At 36.7% G+C, this 20,369-nt stretch overlaps 1 protein-coding gene across 19 annotated transcripts in view; it reads left to right on the top strand.

Annotated features, from left to right (window-relative positions):
• The window catches only part of adgrb2 (adhesion G protein-coupled receptor B2), a 350,264-nt gene that overhangs the window by 221,948 nt on the left and 107,947 nt on the right, over window positions 1–20,369 (top strand). For all 19 annotated transcript variants that reach the window (XR_007186356.1, XR_007186355.1, XR_007186357.1 and 16 more), the window contains 5 exons: window positions 912–1,020; window positions 1,163–1,309; window positions 7,417–7,492; window positions 10,512–10,614; window positions 14,767–14,810. Coding sequence is in view for 16 of the 19 variants with exons in the window: in XM_048201541.1 (XP_048057498.1) it covers window positions 912–1,020; window positions 1,163–1,309; window positions 7,417–7,492; window positions 10,512–10,614; window positions 14,767–14,810 (479 nt within the window). In the remaining 3 variants the exon portion in view is untranslated. The remainder of the gene's footprint in view (window positions 1–911; window positions 1,021–1,162; window positions 1,310–7,416; window positions 7,493–10,511; window positions 10,615–14,766; window positions 14,811–20,369) is intronic.

Genomic DNA, 20,369 nt, shown 5'->3' with positions numbered 1-20,369 from the left:
GACAATCATGAATGCCTTCATTTCCACATGCGAGAGGAAGAGTGAAATTCCAATTAGAATTGAGGAATGGGCTCTGTGTTCTCATGAACTTCACTGTGAAATGTGCATGTGGTATGCTGTTTTCTGGAACAAAGGCCTAGTGAATTAAAACCCGCTGCCAATTTATAAACATGACAGAGTGGAGAGAGGGGGAATGATGCTATATGCTGTGCTTCATCTGACTTGTGGATGCTTATTTTCCATCATCGTTTCACGGCTGCATCATAAACTCTCATGATATGGCTGTAAAAATTGCACTGAAAATGAGAAGTATTTGAAGGTAGAATTTATTGTGTTTCTCATTAACAAACAGCTGACATTTATTAGCCAAAGTTTAGTCTTTTACAACAAACCTTTTTGTGGACGTTTAGTGGTGTTTGTCTGGGAATTTATGAGCATTATTATTTACACTGCCTTTCAAAAGTTTGGGGTGGTAAGAAATTTTTTTATGGATTTTTATGGACTTTTTATGGAAAAAGTCTCTTATGCTCACCAATTCTGCGGTAATATTGTGAAATATCATTGCAATTTAAAATAACTGTTTTCTATTTTCATATATTTTAAATGTAATTTATTCCTGTGATCAAAGCTGAATTTTCAGCATCATTACTCCAGTCTTCAGTGTCACATGATCCTTCAGAAATCATTCTAATATGCTGATTTGGTGCTCAAGAACATTTCTTATTATTGAATGTTGAAAACAGTTGTGCTGCTTAATATTTTGATACATTTTGTCTGGATTCATGAATAGAAAGTTTTCTGAACTTTTGAACGGTAGTGTATGTTTCAAATATGATACCCAAAACTGGCCTTGACTAATCCTCATTTCTTGTTTGTATGTGTATTCCTGTGGTTGTGTGACTTCCTTCCAGGTCTCTCCGGGTTCTGTGTTACTGATGCGAGTTGTGGAAGACTTCATTCATCTAATTGGAGAGGCTCAGAAGCCGTTCCAGAGCTTTCTGGTTGTCACCAACAACCTCAGTGAGTTCCCATGGCATCTACACAGTAGTGCCACAAATAAAGGTCATGTTGTCCTGCAGTAAACATCTCTTAAAAGTGCTTCCGTGAAGCGTTTAATATTTGAACTTTCAAGACTTAATCTGTCTTTCTCTGGTCCTGTCAGTAATCACCATCCAGCGAGAGCCAGTTTCGGCTGTTTCCAGTGACATCAACTTCCCAATGAAGGGGAGGAGAGGGATGAAAGACTGGGCACGCTCTGCAGACGACAAACTCTTCATCCCCAAAGAAGTCTTTACCTTGTCCTCCGATGGTGAGTGATGCAAGTGCGATTGTGCTCTTATATAAAGTCTTGATTTTGTTTTTTGGGGGTTTACAAGAATAGGTTTTCATGCTTGAATGTTAAAAAACATTTTTTTTATATATATTTTACATTGTTGAAGCACCACTCTTCCCAGTCTGTCAGTTCCTTTGTCTATGAAGCCCCTCCTTTCGAAAAGTGCAGTGTGCTCTAATTGGATTAGTGTGTTGATTGGTCAACCCCTTTGAGCGTGTTGAAAATGTCACGCCCCTTGCCATACCCACAAGTTTCAACACACTACTAATGCAACTCAACCAGGAACGGGAATTATTTAAAGGTCCCGTTCTTCGTGATCCCATGTTTCAAACTTTAGTTAGTGTGTAATGTTGTTGTTAGAGTATAAATAAAATCTGTAAAATTTTAAAGCTCAAAGTTCAATGCCAAGCGAGATATTTTATTTAACAGAAGTCGCCTACATCGAACGGCCAGTTTGGACTACATCCCTCTACTTCCTTCTTTAATGACGTCACTAAAACAGTTTTTTGACTAACCTCCGCCCACAGGAATACACAAGAGTTGCGTTTGTAGAGTGTGTTTGTCGAAACGCTGTTATTTTCATCCCGCAGTCCAATCACCGGGTCTGATTCCGGCTCAAATTGATAGGGTAAAATTAAAGACATGTTTACAATAACACTGAGCGCGTGCATCTCCACGTTATGGTAAGAGGCGTGACCTTTCCGGGCACGGTGCGCTCAGAGCTGTCGAATCACAACACAGGAACCGCTGGCACAATCAGAACTCGTTACGTATTTCTGAAGGAGGGACTTCATAGAACAAGGAAGTCATCAGCCTGTTTTTATGACAGTGGAAACAGCGGTATACAGATAAGTAAATTATGTGAAAAATACTGTTTTTTTTTACACGCGAAACATGAACACATGTTATATTGCACACTATAAACACAATCAAAGCTTCAAAAAACCACGAAAAACGGGACCTTTAAATGAGGAATATTGAGGTGTATATTCCCGAAAGAAACCTACTGACACAGAGAATTTGTGCTTTGTTACTTTGAAGACCTTTTTCATGCTCAAACAGCAACATTACACACTAAAGAAATTTGAAAATGTAAAAAAAGCATAATAAGTCCTATATAAATGTGACGTACAAATAAACACTTTTGGTTTGGTGTATCATGGAATCAATTTAAAGTAAATATGGTACTGGTAGTTTTTTTTATAGTAGGTTTGCCCTTATAAAGTCAGTGTTTTTCAATCATCATGTTGCTGGTAACAGTATGTGTGTTCTACTGCATCTCTGCATGCAGCTCCATCATTGTTACTGATCAGATCCTGTGGTGTCAGCAGTGACTCTATCCCGTCAGGGTTCAGCTGCTTAATGTGAACTGCTCCGGTGTCCTAGCATGTTATATGAGTCTCTTCCCTGTCACATTTGACATTCTTTAACATCTTTCTCCTGACTCTTTTACTTTTTTCGCCATCCCTCTTAGAACATGTACACATTGCAACGTTTTGGGTGTTTCAACCATATTTAAAATGTGGGAATGAGTCATCTAAATCAGCGAAGCTCAGCAGATTTTATATTGGACATCTAGCGGCGACCAAATACAGTTCCAAATTTGGTTGAATTGATAAATTTGGGAAGTGTTTTCACCTCTCTTTTAAAAGTTGATAAGATGTTACGTTTAGTTTGTTATCCTGAATATGCATATGCATGATTATATTGTTATTGCCTGCCAACCATTTTTTGGATCAAAATTGGACCTAAATTATACGGAAAGCAGGAGTTAATGAACGGGACAAATCCTAACCATTGTCACAGTCACCGTCACCGTCTGTCTTCAAGAACAGAGGTGCTTCAAGAACACATCATACAGAGGGTTCCCATCACGTCATTGACGTAGCGTCTCGTTCCCTTACTCAGGGAACAAGGGTTACATCAGTAACCCGAGACGTTTTGCGTTCACTCTCAAAAGTTTTGCGAGTGAGTTTTGCAAAGGCTTTGAGAGAATGCAAAGTTATGCAAGTAAATGCAAAAGCATTGTAATAAAATGTTTCCTTCCACCTCATATTTTCCCATAACCATATATATATATATATATATATATATATGTATATAATTTTCATTTTTGGGTGAACTATCCCTTTAAGGACTACGACTTTACATTATAAAACCAACAAAATATTTTCTGTTAGCATGATTTAACCATATTCCAAACCAATGAGTTATATTTATATTTTCTTTATAGAAATTAGGTGCACAGCATTACAAAGATGGTCGAGTGTTGTTTTCTGTGTACTGCGCAGTCAAACTCCTGTACTCCAATAAATAACATAATCTGTGTGTACAGTACAGAAACTTCATTAAGCTGTAGTGTGTAAAGTTGTATTTAGCTGCATTGTATGTATGTGGCCTTACAGAACTGAATGCAATCAGTCAGTGGTTTGGGAAGAGACAGAGAACACGGTTGAGAGAATAGAAAGAATAAATGGGCCAATGAAAATCATAGTGATCTGCCAGCATGACAGGCACTCAGACTTCTGAGAAAGAAAGAAAAAACAAGAGATATTCTGCCTGAGAGAATGAAAACACGGGATGTGGGCAGGGAAGAGCTGGTTTGAAGACTGAAGAGAGTGCTGAATGAAATGAGAAAGAAACAAACGGACATCAAAGAAATGACCATTAATGTTAGTGTCTAGTGGAGTATCAACAACTCCAGGCTAAACCATTACAGACCTGCCTGCCCGTGGAGGACCGCCCAGCAGGAAATAACAAACACTTCCTGTCTCGACACACTCCCCATTCTGCCCACTGCCATCGGAGATAAGATGGCTCCCTGGAAAGAGCTTTGTCCAGAATGGTTTTCTATAGAAAGAAGCAAAGGTTCATCATGGCCCTTTCTCAAAATAGCTTTGTTAAAGTGATAGCTCAGAGAATAGAGGAAAAATAGAAGTCAGGCTCCATTCAGACCAGACCAACAGGGCTTGTTGTGTGATTGTCATCCATTAACTCATAGTTTAACATGCAGTCAGAACCGCTGTGGAGCTGATTGGCATTTGATTTGCTGAGGCTGATAAGAACTGCAGTATCGCAGTTACGTCATTTGTCTTTTGACGTCCCCGCTCTCAGTGAAGGGGTGATACACGCCTCCCTTTATTCATCCTTTGACAGCAAACTGAGCTAAATTAGGCTATTTTGTTTGGAGGTTTTGGACATTGAATTTTCTGTGTAACTGGCTGATGTAACTTTTTTAAAGTTTTATTTTTAGCACATGAAGTTCCATTAAATTGAATCTATCTATCTATCTATCTATCTATCTATCTATCTATCTATCTATCTATCTATCTATCTATCTATCTATCTATCTATCTATCTGTCTATCTATCTGTCTTTCTGTCTGTCTGTCTGTCTGTCTATATCGGTCTATCTATCTATCTATCTATCTATCTATCTATCTATCTGTCTGTCTGTCTGTCTGTCTATATCGGTCTATCTATCTATCTATCTGTCTGTCTGTCTGTCTGTCTGTCTGTCTATCTATCTATCTATCTGTCTGTCTGTCTGTCTATCTATCCATCCATCCATCCATCCATCCATCCATCCATCCATCTATCTATCTATCTATCTATCTATCTATCTATCTATCTATCTATCTATCTATCTATCTATCTATCTATCTGTCTGTCTGTCTGTCTATCGATCTGTCTATCTATCTATCGGTCTATCTATCTGTCTGTCTATCTATCTATCTATCTATCTATCTATCTGTCTGTCTGTCTGTCTATCGATCTGTCTATCTATCTATCTATCTATCTATCTATCTATCTATCAGTCTGTCTGTCTGTCTATATCTATATCTATATCTATCTATCAGTCTGTCTGTCTGTCTATCTATCTATCGATCTGTCTGTCTGTCTGTCTGTCTATCTATCTATCCATCGATCTATCGATCTATCTATCTGTCTGTCTATCTGTCTGTCTGTCTATCGATCTGTCTATCTATCTGTCTGTCTGTCTCTCTGTCTGTCTGTCTATCTATCTATCTATCTGTCTGTCTGTCCATCTATCTATCTATCGATCTATCTATCTGTCTGTCTGTCTATCTATCTGTCTGTCTATCTATCTATCTATCTATCTATCTATCTATCTATCTATCTATCTATCTATCTGTCTATCTATCTGTCTGTCTGTCTATCTATCTATCTATCTATCTATCTGTCTGTCCATCTATCTATCTATCGATCTATCTGTCTGTCTGTCTATCTATATATCTATCGATCTATCGATCTCTCTGTCTGTCTGTTTAAGTATATATATATATATATATATATATATATATATATATATATATATATATATATATATATATATATATATTCTCTGAAATATATATATATATATATATATATATATATATATATATATATATATATATATATATATATATATTTTTTTTTTGTATTTAGCCTTTTTAAATGTTAAAAATAATTTTCAGTTCGAAATAAAATTAGATGAAAAACTTAGAAATTAAATTGTTTTGGCAAAAAAAACTGAAATAAGTTGAATCTGAAGTGCTAAAATTGCTAAAACTGAAATATAAATAGATTAGAAAAAAAAATGATAACTGAAAAAAAGCAGATAACAAAATGACTAAAACTTAAACTAAAATGAAAATAAAAATATACAAATAAGAGCTAATTCAAATTTATAAAAAAAAGAATATATAATAATATTCAAGTAATACTAAAATAACACTAAAACATACATGAAGACAGAGTATGAGGTTATACATATGTAATAAATGTTCTATGACTTCTATCCAATAAATGACTTTAGGTACATATGCACAAAATATACATGCTAATGAGATGACGTTATCCACTGATACTCAGTTTTACTCAGGCGTAATCTTTTGCATCAGAAGAGTATGCATACTGTGTTCAGTGATTTTAACCAGCTCTATTCAAGCTCAATTATTAAACCTTAAATTGCATAATGTCAGTGGACATTGCAACAGTGATTCAACCATGCTTGGCTGAGTTTCTCTTCATAAAATTTGCAGTAAAATCCTCTGAAGTGCCTTAGAACAGGTCTAAACGTTCTTTTTACAACTCTGTATGAACTTTGAATAGCTGCGAGGACATCCGTTGCCACATGAAGACAATAGAGCAATGAAATGTGGACTTTAGACTCCTTACATCACATATTACTGTATCACTTTCACTTCCTGTCCAAAATATGTCCTCTATAAGTGAAATATGATGGCATTTACTCAGGGACGAGTCTCTCTGGAGGCCCACAGCAGTTTGAGGAGAAGAAGAATTGGATGAGAGTGAGGAGGGACAAAGAAGAAAGAGTTTCATGATAAATAGTGTCTGAGAAAGGAACAGATGATGAGGTGCATGTGCAGGCAAGGCACTCGTGCAGAGGAGAGAACAAAACAAATGATATGAAAAGCACAGAGATGTGTGCTGCTGAAACAAGGGTACAGAGCCAGTGGGGAGGAGTGGACAGATGGTCTGGGAACAGAATCGGTGGTCATATCTCTACGAAACCCCTCTTTTCTTTGTCTTTTAAATGTCAGGCAATATTCTGACTCTCTCTGAGAGTTTTCTTAAAATGCCGTTCTTTTATAGTATGCTTTGTTTTTGGTTCACTCTGCCAGAACTGCTTATTATGGTCATAAGTTGCTTCTGATGTGATTCGTTTTCCCTTCATATTTGAATACGAGTATGGGGATCAATGGAATGATATTTTTTTTTGTCCTATGTATTAATTTATTCACAAATACAGTAAAAATGGTGTTTATACTTACAGAAACGTATACATACAGTATCATCTATGATGAAGATTTTTTTATTTTTTTTTCTCTGAAATAATAAAAATATAAATTATGTAGAATTATATATGAATTAATAACAAAATACATTATTTAATCTTGATCATTAGTTGTAATATATAATTTGGTGTGACTCCCCAAAAAATGTATAATAATTACTTGGTAGAAAAAGATATTTAGCAAGACATTTTAAGACTTTTCTGTCATTTTAAAAGATTTTTCCTTCTATTTATATACTTTGACCCTTTCTGTCCTGTAGAATCAGACGACACACCATATTTTGTCATCGGAGCCATCCTGTACCGCACCCTCGGCTTCATAATGCCCCCACCAAAGTAAGTCCAGTCCTTTAATATGTGTGAATGCATGTGTTTGTGTGTTTTAATATGTTTTTGAAAGCTATTTCAAGGACACTCATTCTGTTACTCGGCATATGATTGACACCAGCTGGCAGAGACTATGAACAATTATCAAAATGTAAACCTTCAGAGCTTGAAATTGATCCATTGAATAAAAGTGGAACAATCATTAAGCCTGTTTTAATCTCTTCTAGAAATGAGCTTATTTGACTAAGATGCTTATTTGAAGGTCTTGACCTTACCCTTTATATTCTGATGGGAGGCCAACAGTTCATAACCGTGGTAAATCCGGTGAAGTTTGCCACCCTTTGTGGGTTTATTGTGCTGCTCTAGTTTTAGACCAGCAGCCTCTCTGTTCCTAGAATACCTCCTATTCCTGCACTACCTGTTAATCCCATGATCCATGCCATGGATATCCTAATGTTGTGTCCAGGGATGTGGCTCTTAAAACCTCAAATTAGCCATGTTTTACAGCTTAAATGCTGTAACTGTCCTACCTTATCAAAGTGACTCAGCTGTTCCCACAGAGATTGACACTGGAGAACATTATTCCTCTAGAGGTAAAAGATTCAAGGTGAATAAGCCACAAATGATTAAAAATGTGTTGTGAATAATAGTTTTCAGTTTTGAACTTTTTTTTTTTTTTCTATTCTTTTTTTCTCTGTGTTGTCAGTTGATTTATTAAATCAATTAAAGGGCCTTCAGTTGTTGTCATTGTTATCTAGTGACAATTTAATTTGCAATAGGCGGGTAATAAATGTTTGATGATTAAAAAACATTAATTTGTGGCCAATTTTATTCTATTCTTTTCTTTTATTTATTTCATTTTTGTAGTGTGTGTATTGGGTTTTTCCAGTTATATTAGTTTTATTTTGGTCCTGAAAGTTTTAATTTTGTCAACAAAATGACTTCCAAAAAATTTTGATTAATCAAAATAAAAAGATGTGCTTTATGGAAGCTTGTTTATAAATAAAAAAGGTAATTGCAATTTTTTATCTCACAATTCTGACTTTTTTTCTCACAATTGTGATAAACTTGCAACTGTGAGTTATAAAGTCAGAATTGTGAGATATAAACTCAATTGCGAGTTATAAAGTCAATTTCGAGATATAAACTCACAATTGGGAGTTATAAAGTCAGAATTGCGTGATATGAAGTCAGAGTTTAGATCTCGCATAATTTATATCTCACAATTCTGACTTTATAACTTGCAATTGCGACTTTATATCATGCAATTCTGAGAAAAAAAGTCAGAGTTGTGCGATGTAAACTTGCAATTGTGAGATACGTTTTTTTATTCCCTGGTGAAAACAAGCTTCCAACGCATTATGACAATAATTAAACTATTTGAATAAAAAAAAAAAAAATGCAACTGAGGAATATGTAACAAAATACTTCAGTATTCTCATATTATTTTAGGAGCTCAGGGTTTACAAGGACTGTTTTCACATATATTTTGTTCATATTCATACAGTCACGCATCATTAGCACTTTGAGTGTGGACATAAAGGAAAATAATCACGCCACGCACGGTTAGGGCAAGTGTAAGGCTTCATTTTTAGATATTCTGGTTAACTGTGTTGCCTTTTCCCTCAGTCTGGCCACTTCTGAGAGCCTTTCTGTATCGAGAGAGAAGAGATAAGTGTAATTAGGCAGATTCGTGCAGCTGACACTGGGGGGCATGTCTCGCATCCTGCTCAAGCCCTGCTGGGGTCTGTAGTTCACTGTCCAAGCTCACTGAGCATGTCAGAGCCCTCAACCCTGACGAGGAACACAAGAGCGTGCCGACAACCCTTGCTTGTGTTTGCTTCTGTCTGTCTCTATTGTGAGCAGTGTTAGAGGCCCTGCTATCCAGGTCATTGCTCCTCACTGTGGTTGATTGTGACGGGGCTTGTTGAATATGTATGGGATCAGGGCTATTTGTTTGTTTTTAGTCTGCTTTTGCTTTGCGTCTCATTAATTTTCTGCACAGAAGACACATCCTTGCTCCCACTGCCCCAAGGGGAACTAACCTGCCCGATTTGTTTGTGACAGAATGTAACTCCATGTGACCCAACTCCCACAGATACACAAGTTTTATCTCTCACCATAACACACACACTATACAGTACACACACACACACCAAAAATAGATGGATTTGTTTAGCGCAGGATGGTCTTAAAAAGCTCTGCCATGGATTTAAATCACACACACACACACACACACACACACACTCTGTCGTTGAATACCATCCAGGGTTGTGCACCATTCAGAATTGAGTTGAAAGTTGAATCAAATTGTATTGAGGTATACAGTTAAGAACGTAGAAATGAAAATGAAAATGCTGTAATTGAAAGTTATACTTCTAATCAATATTTGACATCCCACCGATAGAATTTTGTATTTAATTTATGTATTTTTTAAATGTATTTATTTTCTTTTTTATTAATGTTATATTACGTGTCAATTTGACCTGCAACATAAAATACTGGTTAACTTTTTTTTTTTTTTTTTTTTTTTTTTTTTTATTTTGTGACAATTTCTCATTTAGGGTCATGAACATGCCTGCAAAGTTTTGACATTATGAGGTCTTTTGGAATGCGTGTACAAAATTTCTGCCGATTTTGATGTTCATGTGTCACTTTGACCCGCAATTTCACGGTTAACTGCAGCTGCACAGACTTAGTTTAGAGAAATATGTCCAATCAGCTGAGAAAATTGTATAAAGTGTCTATATAGTCAGGAATAAATGTGCAGAATTAGTCAAAATGTATGATGTAATTATGTTTTGCATTTACGAAATTTGTAATTTATAAACATCCTCTGTTGAGTGACGATGTTGGATTTGTTAGATTAAATTATTCTGTCATTCCATTTCAAATTCCAATTGAGCAACCTGTGGTTTGTGGCCAATTCAGTCATGACGGGAGACCAACCCTGATACCTATCGATAGATGAGAAATGGAGTGTGAAGTCAGTTTTGGATCTAACTCATTCTATGTTCCTTCCTTCCAGAGATCCATTCGTGATCAGCTCAAAGATTCTGACAGTGACGGTGCGTCCTTTACCAAAACCAACCGAGCCCTTGGTATCAGTGGAACTTGCACCTTTGCTCAATGTAAGTATCTTACACTTTTTATTCATATTTTAACAGATATTAATATTAAATGCCCCACTTCTACAAACTATTGCATATTTCATCATAGTATATTTTTGATGTTCCTTGTATTAACCATACTGTGTCACACTGCCATTCTTAAGTTTTGGGTTGTTAAACATCACATATATATATATATATGTGGGGTGTAATGGTACACAGAAGTCACGGTTCTTGTACGTACCTCGGTTTTGGGGTCACGGTTCGGTACAATTTCGGTACAAAAGGAAAAATGGTCACACTTTAGTTTAGGGTCCAATTCTCATTATTATCTAACTATTAACTATGACTTTTGCCTCAATAAACTCCTAATTACTGCTTATTAATAGTTAGTAGGGTAGTTTTTAAGTTTAGGTATTGGGTAGGATTATGGGAATGCAGAATATGGTCATGCAGAATAAGGCATTAATATCTGCTTATACTAAGTGCTAATAAACAGCCAATATCTTATAACAGCTAATATCTTAATAACTACTTAATAGTGAGAATTTGACCCTACATTAAAGTGTTACCGGACAAAGGAACAAATCCACAATGCAAAGTTTCTTTTCATTTATTTTGAACAGACAGTAGTGCATATCACAGTTTGGTTCCACCTAGTGGCATTTAGTTGAATCAGTTGAGTGCGCAAGCCTTTCGGAGTATTTTCCTTTGTCCATGAGCACAGAAAGACACATTCGGCGCATGTGCACTACCTAGCGGGTTTTGTTTTCAAGCGTGCAATTCGTTTGCATCTGCTCTGTTCTTCTTCTGCTCTTTTTTTTCCTGTTGTGGCGGTTAGCAAACAGCGTTGTATTACCACGCGCCCCCTTCTGGATTGGAGCGTGGATCATCTGTGACTGTATTCGTCGTCTGACTGCGTTCACCGTTCATTTTTCATTTTTGGTTGCACTAAGCCTTAAAGGGTTAGTTCACCCAAAAATGAAAATTCTGTCATTTATTACTCACCCTCATGTCGTTCCACACCCGTAAGACCTTTGTTATTCTTCGGAACACAAATGAAGATATTTTTGTTGAAATCCGATGGCCTGCATAGCCAGCAATGACATTTCCTCTCTCAAGATCCATTAATGTACTAAAAACATATTTAAATCAGTTCATGTGAGTACAGTGGTCCAATATTAATATAATAGAGCTACGAGAATATTTTTGGTGCGCCAAAAAAAAAACTAAATAACGACTTATATAGCCGATGATGGCCAATTTCAAAACACTGCTTAAGGAAGCTTCGGAGCGTTATGGATCAGCATGTCAAATCATCGGAGCGCCAAAGTCATGAATCATGATTCGATACGCTGATTCATAACACTCCGAAGCTTCCTGAAGCAGTGTTTTGAAATCGGCCATCACTAAATTTTGTTTTTTTGGCGAAAAAATATTCTCGTCGCTTTATAATATTACTATTGAACCACTGTACTCACATGAACTGATTTAAATATGTTTTTAGTACATTAATGGATCTTGAGAGAGGAAATGTCATTGCTGGCTATGCAGGCCTCACTGAGCCATCGGATTTCAGCAAAAATATCTTAATTTGTGTTCCGAAGATTAACGAAGGTCTTACGGGTGTGGAACGGCATGAGGGTGAGTAATAAATGACATTGTTTTCATTTTTGGGTGAACTAATGCAGTCACATGTTGAAACATTTTTTTTTCTTATGTTTTTTTTTTTTTTATATTTTCCCATTTTGGTCTTACTATACTGGTTCTCATGACCCATAACCAACGCAAATTCATTCATGCTGACAAATTGCCTCTGAAATGTTGTTGGCACAAACTTCTAGCACAGTAAGTCTATTTGAACACCTTAATCAGGCACGAAATACAGTTCTGTTAGGATGACCCTCTATTAATAATCCTCTGTTATGAATAGTTCATCTTTAACAACCCCTAAATACACAGCACATAAAGTACTACACATAAAGGCTCTCAATATTTTATGTGGGGAGAAAAAAATGTAATAAAAATATACCCGCAAGGATTTATGCAAAATTCGAAACCTGCAGATTGGATTGTGCATCAGTGCGGATATCAGCTGTGCAGAGAACACTGCCATTGTGATGTTCCCCCGAGTCGCCATGGCAACCTTTACCTGCTATCTCCTCAGTAGAAGTGTGAGTTTTGGGAATGCGGGAGTGGACGTGATTCATGAATGTTTTCTATGCATACGTCCCCCGTTGTACCGAGGTCGTGCCCCGCTCAGCCGTGGTCCTGGGTAAGCCCCATCTGTGTACGAAAGACCTTGGCAGGGGTCGGTGTCCAGATTGTGCAGTGGTGCCCTGGCCACAGATGTTTGGAACGTGGATGGGGGGGGGATCTGAGTCTGTGTGTTGGGACTTGTCCTCTCTATGTGGACAGCTGCTCTGAGACAGCCTGCCTGAGCCATCCTGACCCCCAGAGGCTGCTGGGAAATGGAGGCGGTACACTCCAGCTGTGTCATTGGCTGCCGCTCCTCACCATTCATCAGTCTTAACACGGGTGTACTGACGTCTATGCCAGTTATTGATCGCCGACGTCCAGAAGCATCCAGCTGTCAGTCATTTGAGAGTCAAATTGAAATGATGTATTCAGTTGCATGTTTTATTTACCACCTGCGATGACAAAAATGCTCCGTTCATTTGTTCTCATTATGAACGAGAGTACCAAAGCCATCTGTTTGTGTTTCTGATAAGTACATTCAAGCCAGTCGAATGTCCATACTGGACACTTATAATTTGCCTTAGCAGACGTATTACAAGAACAGCTGTGTGAGTGTTTCTGGACTGATGCAGTCCACTCTGCGGAGGCGACTGCGACCGTGTCAACCATCTGTCATTCAAACAATTATTACTTTGTGTCAGCTGTCAACATGTGACTCAGTTATTTGATCCAATCCAGTATGTGGCATTGCTTAACCACTTGGGGGCAATGAAATGTTTAAAACGGTGCCATTCGAGTGTCTGTGTCTTGCATCTCGCTGAACCTGCCCTCATTTGAAGTATACAATCTCACTGAGACCACATAGCGAGACATAATTGCCCTCTGATTCTGGCAGCTGTAACGGGAGTTTGTTATAGCCCTGAAGGTCAGAGGTGATCATTGTTCAGGTCATAAGATCCCATCTGGGATTCCTCTTCCTAAAAAGACATAATAGGCATAACCTGAGTGGAGACAGATTAGTCAATTATACCAGTTGATTCGCTGATGAATCGATAATTAGCTGTTCTTCCAGCTATGCACCACTGAACTCTGATTAGAGCCTCACACTGAGCACAAAGTGAAGGCATCATCCTAAACGCTCACTCTCAAGAGATTTTTTTTTTTTTTAGCTGGCCAGTTGTGGACTACATATTTCTTCTGTTCCTTTTTCCTTTCAGTTTCATAATTTAAAGGAAAATTGTATATATGTATGTGCTGAACGATAGGGGGCCTTCATCACTTACAGACCCAGTTCCAGTGTCAGGGCAAAAAAAAAAAAAAAAAAAACATTATTTTATATATATATATATATATATATATATATATATATATATATATATATATATATATATATATATATATATATTAATTTATTTAAAAACAATATCTTACTGACCCCAAAGCTTTTAATGGTAGTGTATATAATTATTGTATTAAAATGTTAGAAATTAAAAATGTCTAATTATTGTTTTAAATTAATATTTAGTAATACATTTTTAAATTATTAAATCATTATCTTTTTTTTTTTTAATGCCCTGACACTGGAACTGGGTCTGTATGGATGAAGGTATGAAGGTCCCTTATCATTCAGCACATACATAAAGTGCCACCTTCATTGAACCAAGTGGCAGAAATATGATACAAACACATGTTTTATAAGCTAAACATTTCCAAAAAGAAGGTTTGTTAGGTTTCAGACTGTAATAACATATGTTTCAAATAAACGCCAATCATTGTTTGTTTACAAATGCCACCTGGTTTGATACATTGCTATATAAATAAATTAAACTCACATATGTTCTCCCTCCCTTCACAGACACAAATGCATAAACTATTTATGAAAAATTCCTCTCTGCTGTACTGCCATGCAGCCGTTATTGTTTTGTCTTTTTTTGAAGTCATTCTTAACTCTTTCTGTCTTCTTTCTCCTCAAAGGGCACAACAGATCCTCAATGTGTTGTCTGGGACTACGGAGACCCGTAAGTTATACATCTGCAACACCCAAACACACAATCTCTGTCACATGACGGTCACTGATATATGTCAGATCTCATATTATATTCAACCCAGTTGAGAGCATATTGACATCAATGTTTGTATTTGCAGACTCAGTAACAATCAAAAGTCCCCCTGATGAAGTCTTTGACACTACGTTAATTAGTGAATTAGTGAGCTGAAATAAGCACATCATTCTTCTCACCTCAAGCGTCAAAGTGAGAATTTGACACCCAGTTCCCAGTTTTCAAAACACAATGGCTTCAATCTCATGATTTGATTGTCTTGTGATGCGATCCCATCCAAAAAAAAAAAAAAAAACCTGTCAGTCGTCACGGCAGGAGCTTTATTACCGTATTGTCTTCGAAAATCTAAACAACATTGCTTTTCCGGAGGGATCTCTGGTTATGAAATGACACATGCTGTGTCCTATTTCACTCTGTAGTTCCATATTAGAGTAAACACGAGCTCAGGCAGTTTTGGTTCTCAAAACTGATCCCCCTACTGGTAGAACTTGGTATCTCAGCCTATAAATGTAAAAAGAAAATGTCAAACAAAAGTGTTTCTCCCCCTTTTTGACTGCATCCTGAGCTCTTGATGATGTAATTCTGTCTGTTGGTATGTATGGTTGCGTCTTTGTGGCTGTTTATTTAGAAGCTTTGAGAATGCCGCATGTATTCTAGTTCACGCTCTGCTTGTATTTGTGTCGGAAAACATCTGCGCTCGGAGTCTGTTTATATCAGGGAGGAGTGATACAAAAGAGTTTTTGAAGCATCACAAATAAGGTGAGAGAGAAAAGGACAAAGAGAGACGCAAGAAACATTCACTCTAACAGCAAGTTGCTGTCATTCTTTGACAATGAGCAAAAGAGACTTTTGCCAAAGCTTGACCTTCGGCAACTTGAGAGCCGAGGAAACGATGCAACAAAGCTAAAACGTTGCCGTTTTAATGGATACAGCTGTCTACGCTACCAACTTTGTTGATTATGATGGCAGCCGCGTCTGCTGTGCCGACTCGGTGACGGAATGTACCTGTGCGTGAAGCACTTGTGGAAACACTGGAATTTCTCGAGTATTTCCTTTTGTGTAACTCCCCACTGGCACAGCACACCTCACGCATCATTAATACGCACCGGGAGGTGGTCGGCACGGCAACAGGCAGCCCTGACTAGACAGGAGAATGGCGGGCGGTAATTACTGAAGCAGAAAAACCCTTCTATCTGCAGGCCGCAAAGTCAATTAACGCAAAACCTGATTACCTCTCCCACCAAATTACATTCCAAATCATTCTGAGATGAATGCGCTAGTGTGATTAAAAAGAGGCGAGATATAGAGATTTTTATCGCTATTATAAACCCAAACATGGCAAAATCACTCCCAAAGCTCAAGCCAGTGGAGTGAAGCAGCATTCAGTGCTCTTTATTCATTATCAGACTCTTGCAGGGGGGGATTGATACTGTAGCTATAGCAGAGAAAATTAGAGGCTCTGGACTTCATAGGTGTATTTATTTATTTTTATTTTTATCTTTCTATATAGATCTGTTTGTGTTGTCTCTGCTCCCCCCCCCCCCCCATGCAATTATCTGTTCATTTAAACAATTCCCAGCTTCAGACTTTTCAAGATTACGATCATCTTTCTCTCACCTCCTCTTTTATTGTTGTCTCCTGTACCACAATAGAATGATTTCTAATTGCTTCCAGCTCACTGTAGTTATTGCACTTTGCCTGTGCATAATCAAGTAAAAAGGGTGAAGTCTGCTTTTTGTGTTTTTTTTTGTTTTCTGTGAAATCATTGTGATGCAGGTTCAGTTTTCATGATTAGCTAAAGTGTGTCAGCAGAGAATTGATTTTAATATTTGCATGTCTTTACTTGCACTCTACTGCTCATGTTCCTCCCGTTGAGATAGACTCTAAGGGTTTTATGATAGTGTAAATTATTTTTCCTTCATGTTTTTCTTCTTCTTATGTTCCTTTGGTGTAATGAAATCCAATTAGACAGACATTACCTTAAAATAGATATGCATTTTTTTTTTTTTTTTTTTTTTTTTCAAAATGTGTGGTATCAATTTTAATAATAATTAAACATGAACGTAAATTATATACATTAACGTTCAAAGGTTTGGGGTCAATAAGGTCTTTTTTTTTTTTTTTTTTTAAAGAAATGTATACTTTAATTTAGCAGGGATGCATTAAATTGATCAGAAATTACAGTAAAGTCATTTATAATAGGGGTGTAACAGTACATGCATTCGTCTCAGTTCAGTGCATATAGTCAGATATCGAATACAGTCAGTCCCAGGTGATCCACACTCCAATCCAGAAGGGGGCGCACACGGTAATGCAACACTGTTTGCTTACCACCACAACAGAAAAAATTACAGTAGAAGCAGAGACGATCTATGCATAGATATGTTTACGTATAATCTCTCAACCAGTGTTTCAACCGTGGAAAGACATCTATAAAACATCTTGAGCATTACATTTACCTCAGGCAAGTCATTTAGGCAACATCCACATGAAGCCAGAGCTTTCCCTATCCGATCTTTTTTTTTTTTCCTCGTCTCAAGAAATATCTGCGTACACACGAAACCACTGAAACCAACTCAAAACGATGTAGTGTACATGACAGATCAGTATGTGGCGCTGTAATTCTGCCACAGAGATAGACTAAAAATAGAGAATAAGACTTGGAGCATGCGCATAAACCTTTCACTCTGTATACAAACTTTAGTAAAGATTAGAAATAAAGCTTTATTTTAGTAAAGCTAATAGGCTCGGTAGCTTCTGCAGCACGAACGCAAGCACGAAACGCATACACATGAAAACGCAAGGGTGTCGTTTAAAAAAATAGAGGTTTCATGCTCCCAAAACGCTGGATCCGTCTGGACGAAATGCCTATACAATACAAAATTTTTGCATATACACCTAAAAGCGTCTCTGTGAGGCCTTAGTGTTCACATCATGTGAGTTCACTAGAGCAGTGGTTCCCAAACTTTTTAGCTTGGAGTACCCCCTGAAGGCATTACCATCCTTCCGCGTACCCCCTCTCTTCCACTTCGACTGCAGTCACACCTTTACCATTAAGGGACAATATTTGTCCCCTAAATTGATTGTCCAGTGCATTTTTTTACCTTTATGAATAACTTTATAAAATAAATAATGTTTTAAATAAAAATGTTCAATAGAGAAATATGCAATGATGGTAAAACTAAGTAAAACTTTTAAATATTAAACTAAAACCGCCAGTAGGTGGCAGCAAGTCACTGTTTTTATGAGTGAGTCATCGAGTCATTCATTCAGTAACGGCTGTGAATGAATCATTGAATCGACTCTCACAATTCGTTCAAAGCCGCAGAATTGTTTGCGAAACACAGACGTGTGTTGTAGTTCTGCTGTGGTTTTCATTATTATTTCATTGCAAAATAAAGTAAATACTGGCAGTACTGTGTTTAAAATGTACGTTTTGTTTTTTGACCTGTTGTATAATAATGTCACGTTTGCAGTCATGTGGATATTTGGGAACAATTGCGTTCTTGTTCGTTGTCATCATTAAATACAAGAACTCACACAAGGTATGTTTTTGTACCGGAGAAAGTTTGAGTCTTAAATCGAAATTAATTCATTATCTCTGACTATATTTGTTCTTCATGCGAGTAAGTTCTAAATCCCCACTTTTACAAAGGTGCTCTGTCGAGAACGACAGTAATTTAGCGTGATTTAAGGCAGCAGATTCGGCAAGCAATCTATCATATGCATGCTGCTTGTGTGGATGCAGTCATTTTTGACTGCAAATGATGAGGTAATTTGATTAAATGTACTGGATTTACGACATTTTGGCAGTTAAAAATACATGCTCTATTTTAATATTATTTTAATGTAGAATTAAATCAACTACTCAGCATTTTGTTCGCGTACCCCCTTTTGTCACCTCACGTACCCCCAGGGGTACACGTACCCCAGTTTGGGAACCACTGCACTAGAGAAATGAACTCTAAAGGGGATCATTACACTAAATATATGCACAATATTATCTAATATATTCATTATATTTACTTTACCTGTTAGTAATGTCTTAATTATCACTGTATGTTTAAATGAATTTGTCATGAAAACACATTATGACAGTAACTATGAAAAATGTTGAAAAATGATTGAAAAATAATTAAAAAATTAGTTTTAGAAGTTAATCCATAACTTTTTTTTTTTTATTATTATTATATCTAAAAATAAATAGCAACAGAACTTAATAGTTGAAGCAGCTTCAACTCGAGCTCTGATACAACCCCCCAGTGAATAAATATAGGATATGATTACATAGGGCAAGGTACCTGAGATGAAGGTGGAGTTTGGGGAGGTGGAGGGATGCTGGAACAGCTGTGACTGAAAAGAGGTAAGCAGCTGCTTATATACTCTGGCTGTTGATTGGAAGATTAGATGGGCTCGCTCCTCCCTAAATTACGTTTAGGAACTTCACTAATTTACTGTATTTTCTTATCAAATTAATATTGTCTTGTGCATAAATGAGTTATTTTAAAAACATTTGAAATAATAAAAATATAATAAATATAATATATGTATTTTATAATTTGTGTATGTATAATATTTTTGGTATGTTTATTTATTTGTGTATATTTTATTTATATAATGTGTAATTTTGATATAACTGTGATATATGTGAACTGATTATATATAAAATCAAAGATTATGAAAAGTCTAAAAGTATCACCCTGAAAGAACTTTAATGTTTCAATGTTAAGTACATTTTTCGAGCTGTAAAAATGGCCCTGTTTCTCTAAAACAGAACATGAAGATAAAAATATTGACAGTGAGGTATTCCAGACATCTGTAAAAACTTATATTCTCAACCAGCCTTTAGTTTTGACATTTCATGGTGACTTTACAATCAGTTATGGTTTTATAAGCCCATTACCTTTATTCATTCACAAAAGTTTTTTTAAGGACAAAGTCTTCAAAAGCATCTCTGGAGAATTTAAAGAGAGTAAAAAAAAGTCTGCATGAACTTTGCACTGCGCATGGCTTGTAATCATAAATTCTCTTTTATGTACAGAACGACCTTACCAGAGTTTCCTTTTTAATGTTTTATTTTCTTTCTTCCAAAGCTCACAACTGCCTGGGCTTTACTGTTGTACAATCACATTAAATTACATTTAATCCCTCCAACCAAATCTAAACCTCCATGGGACCATTTTAATCACGGCTGGCAAAAAAAGCATGGTGCTAAGCAACACGTTGCTTTTGATTATGATAACATAATGGATGCACTATATGAATGTGTGGCTGAGGAATGCTTTCACAGAAGTGTGGCCGTGCAGCTGTGGCATGCGTGAATAGACGCAGGGGGCTATCGGAATCAGTCTGCACCGTATTCGTTACCAGTTCATTTGTTTTGAGTGAATTTGTTTGCGTGTGGAGGGGCAGATTGCGTTCAGTTAGGACTTGTGCGGCTGTCGTTTGTGAATAGAGCGTGTTCATGTTACAGGGGCTTATAGGTAATGATGGTGCTCGGGTCATATTCATTAGCTT

The sequence above is a fragment of the Megalobrama amblycephala genome, linkage group LG9 (assembly GCF_018812025.1).
Source record: "Megalobrama amblycephala isolate DHTTF-2021 linkage group LG9, ASM1881202v1, whole genome shotgun sequence".
Classification (NCBI taxonomy): domain Eukaryota; kingdom Metazoa; phylum Chordata; class Actinopteri; order Cypriniformes; family Xenocyprididae; genus Megalobrama; species Megalobrama amblycephala.
Note: the sequence above shows the minus strand (reverse complement) of the source record. Positions and strands in the feature narration are given on the sequence as shown.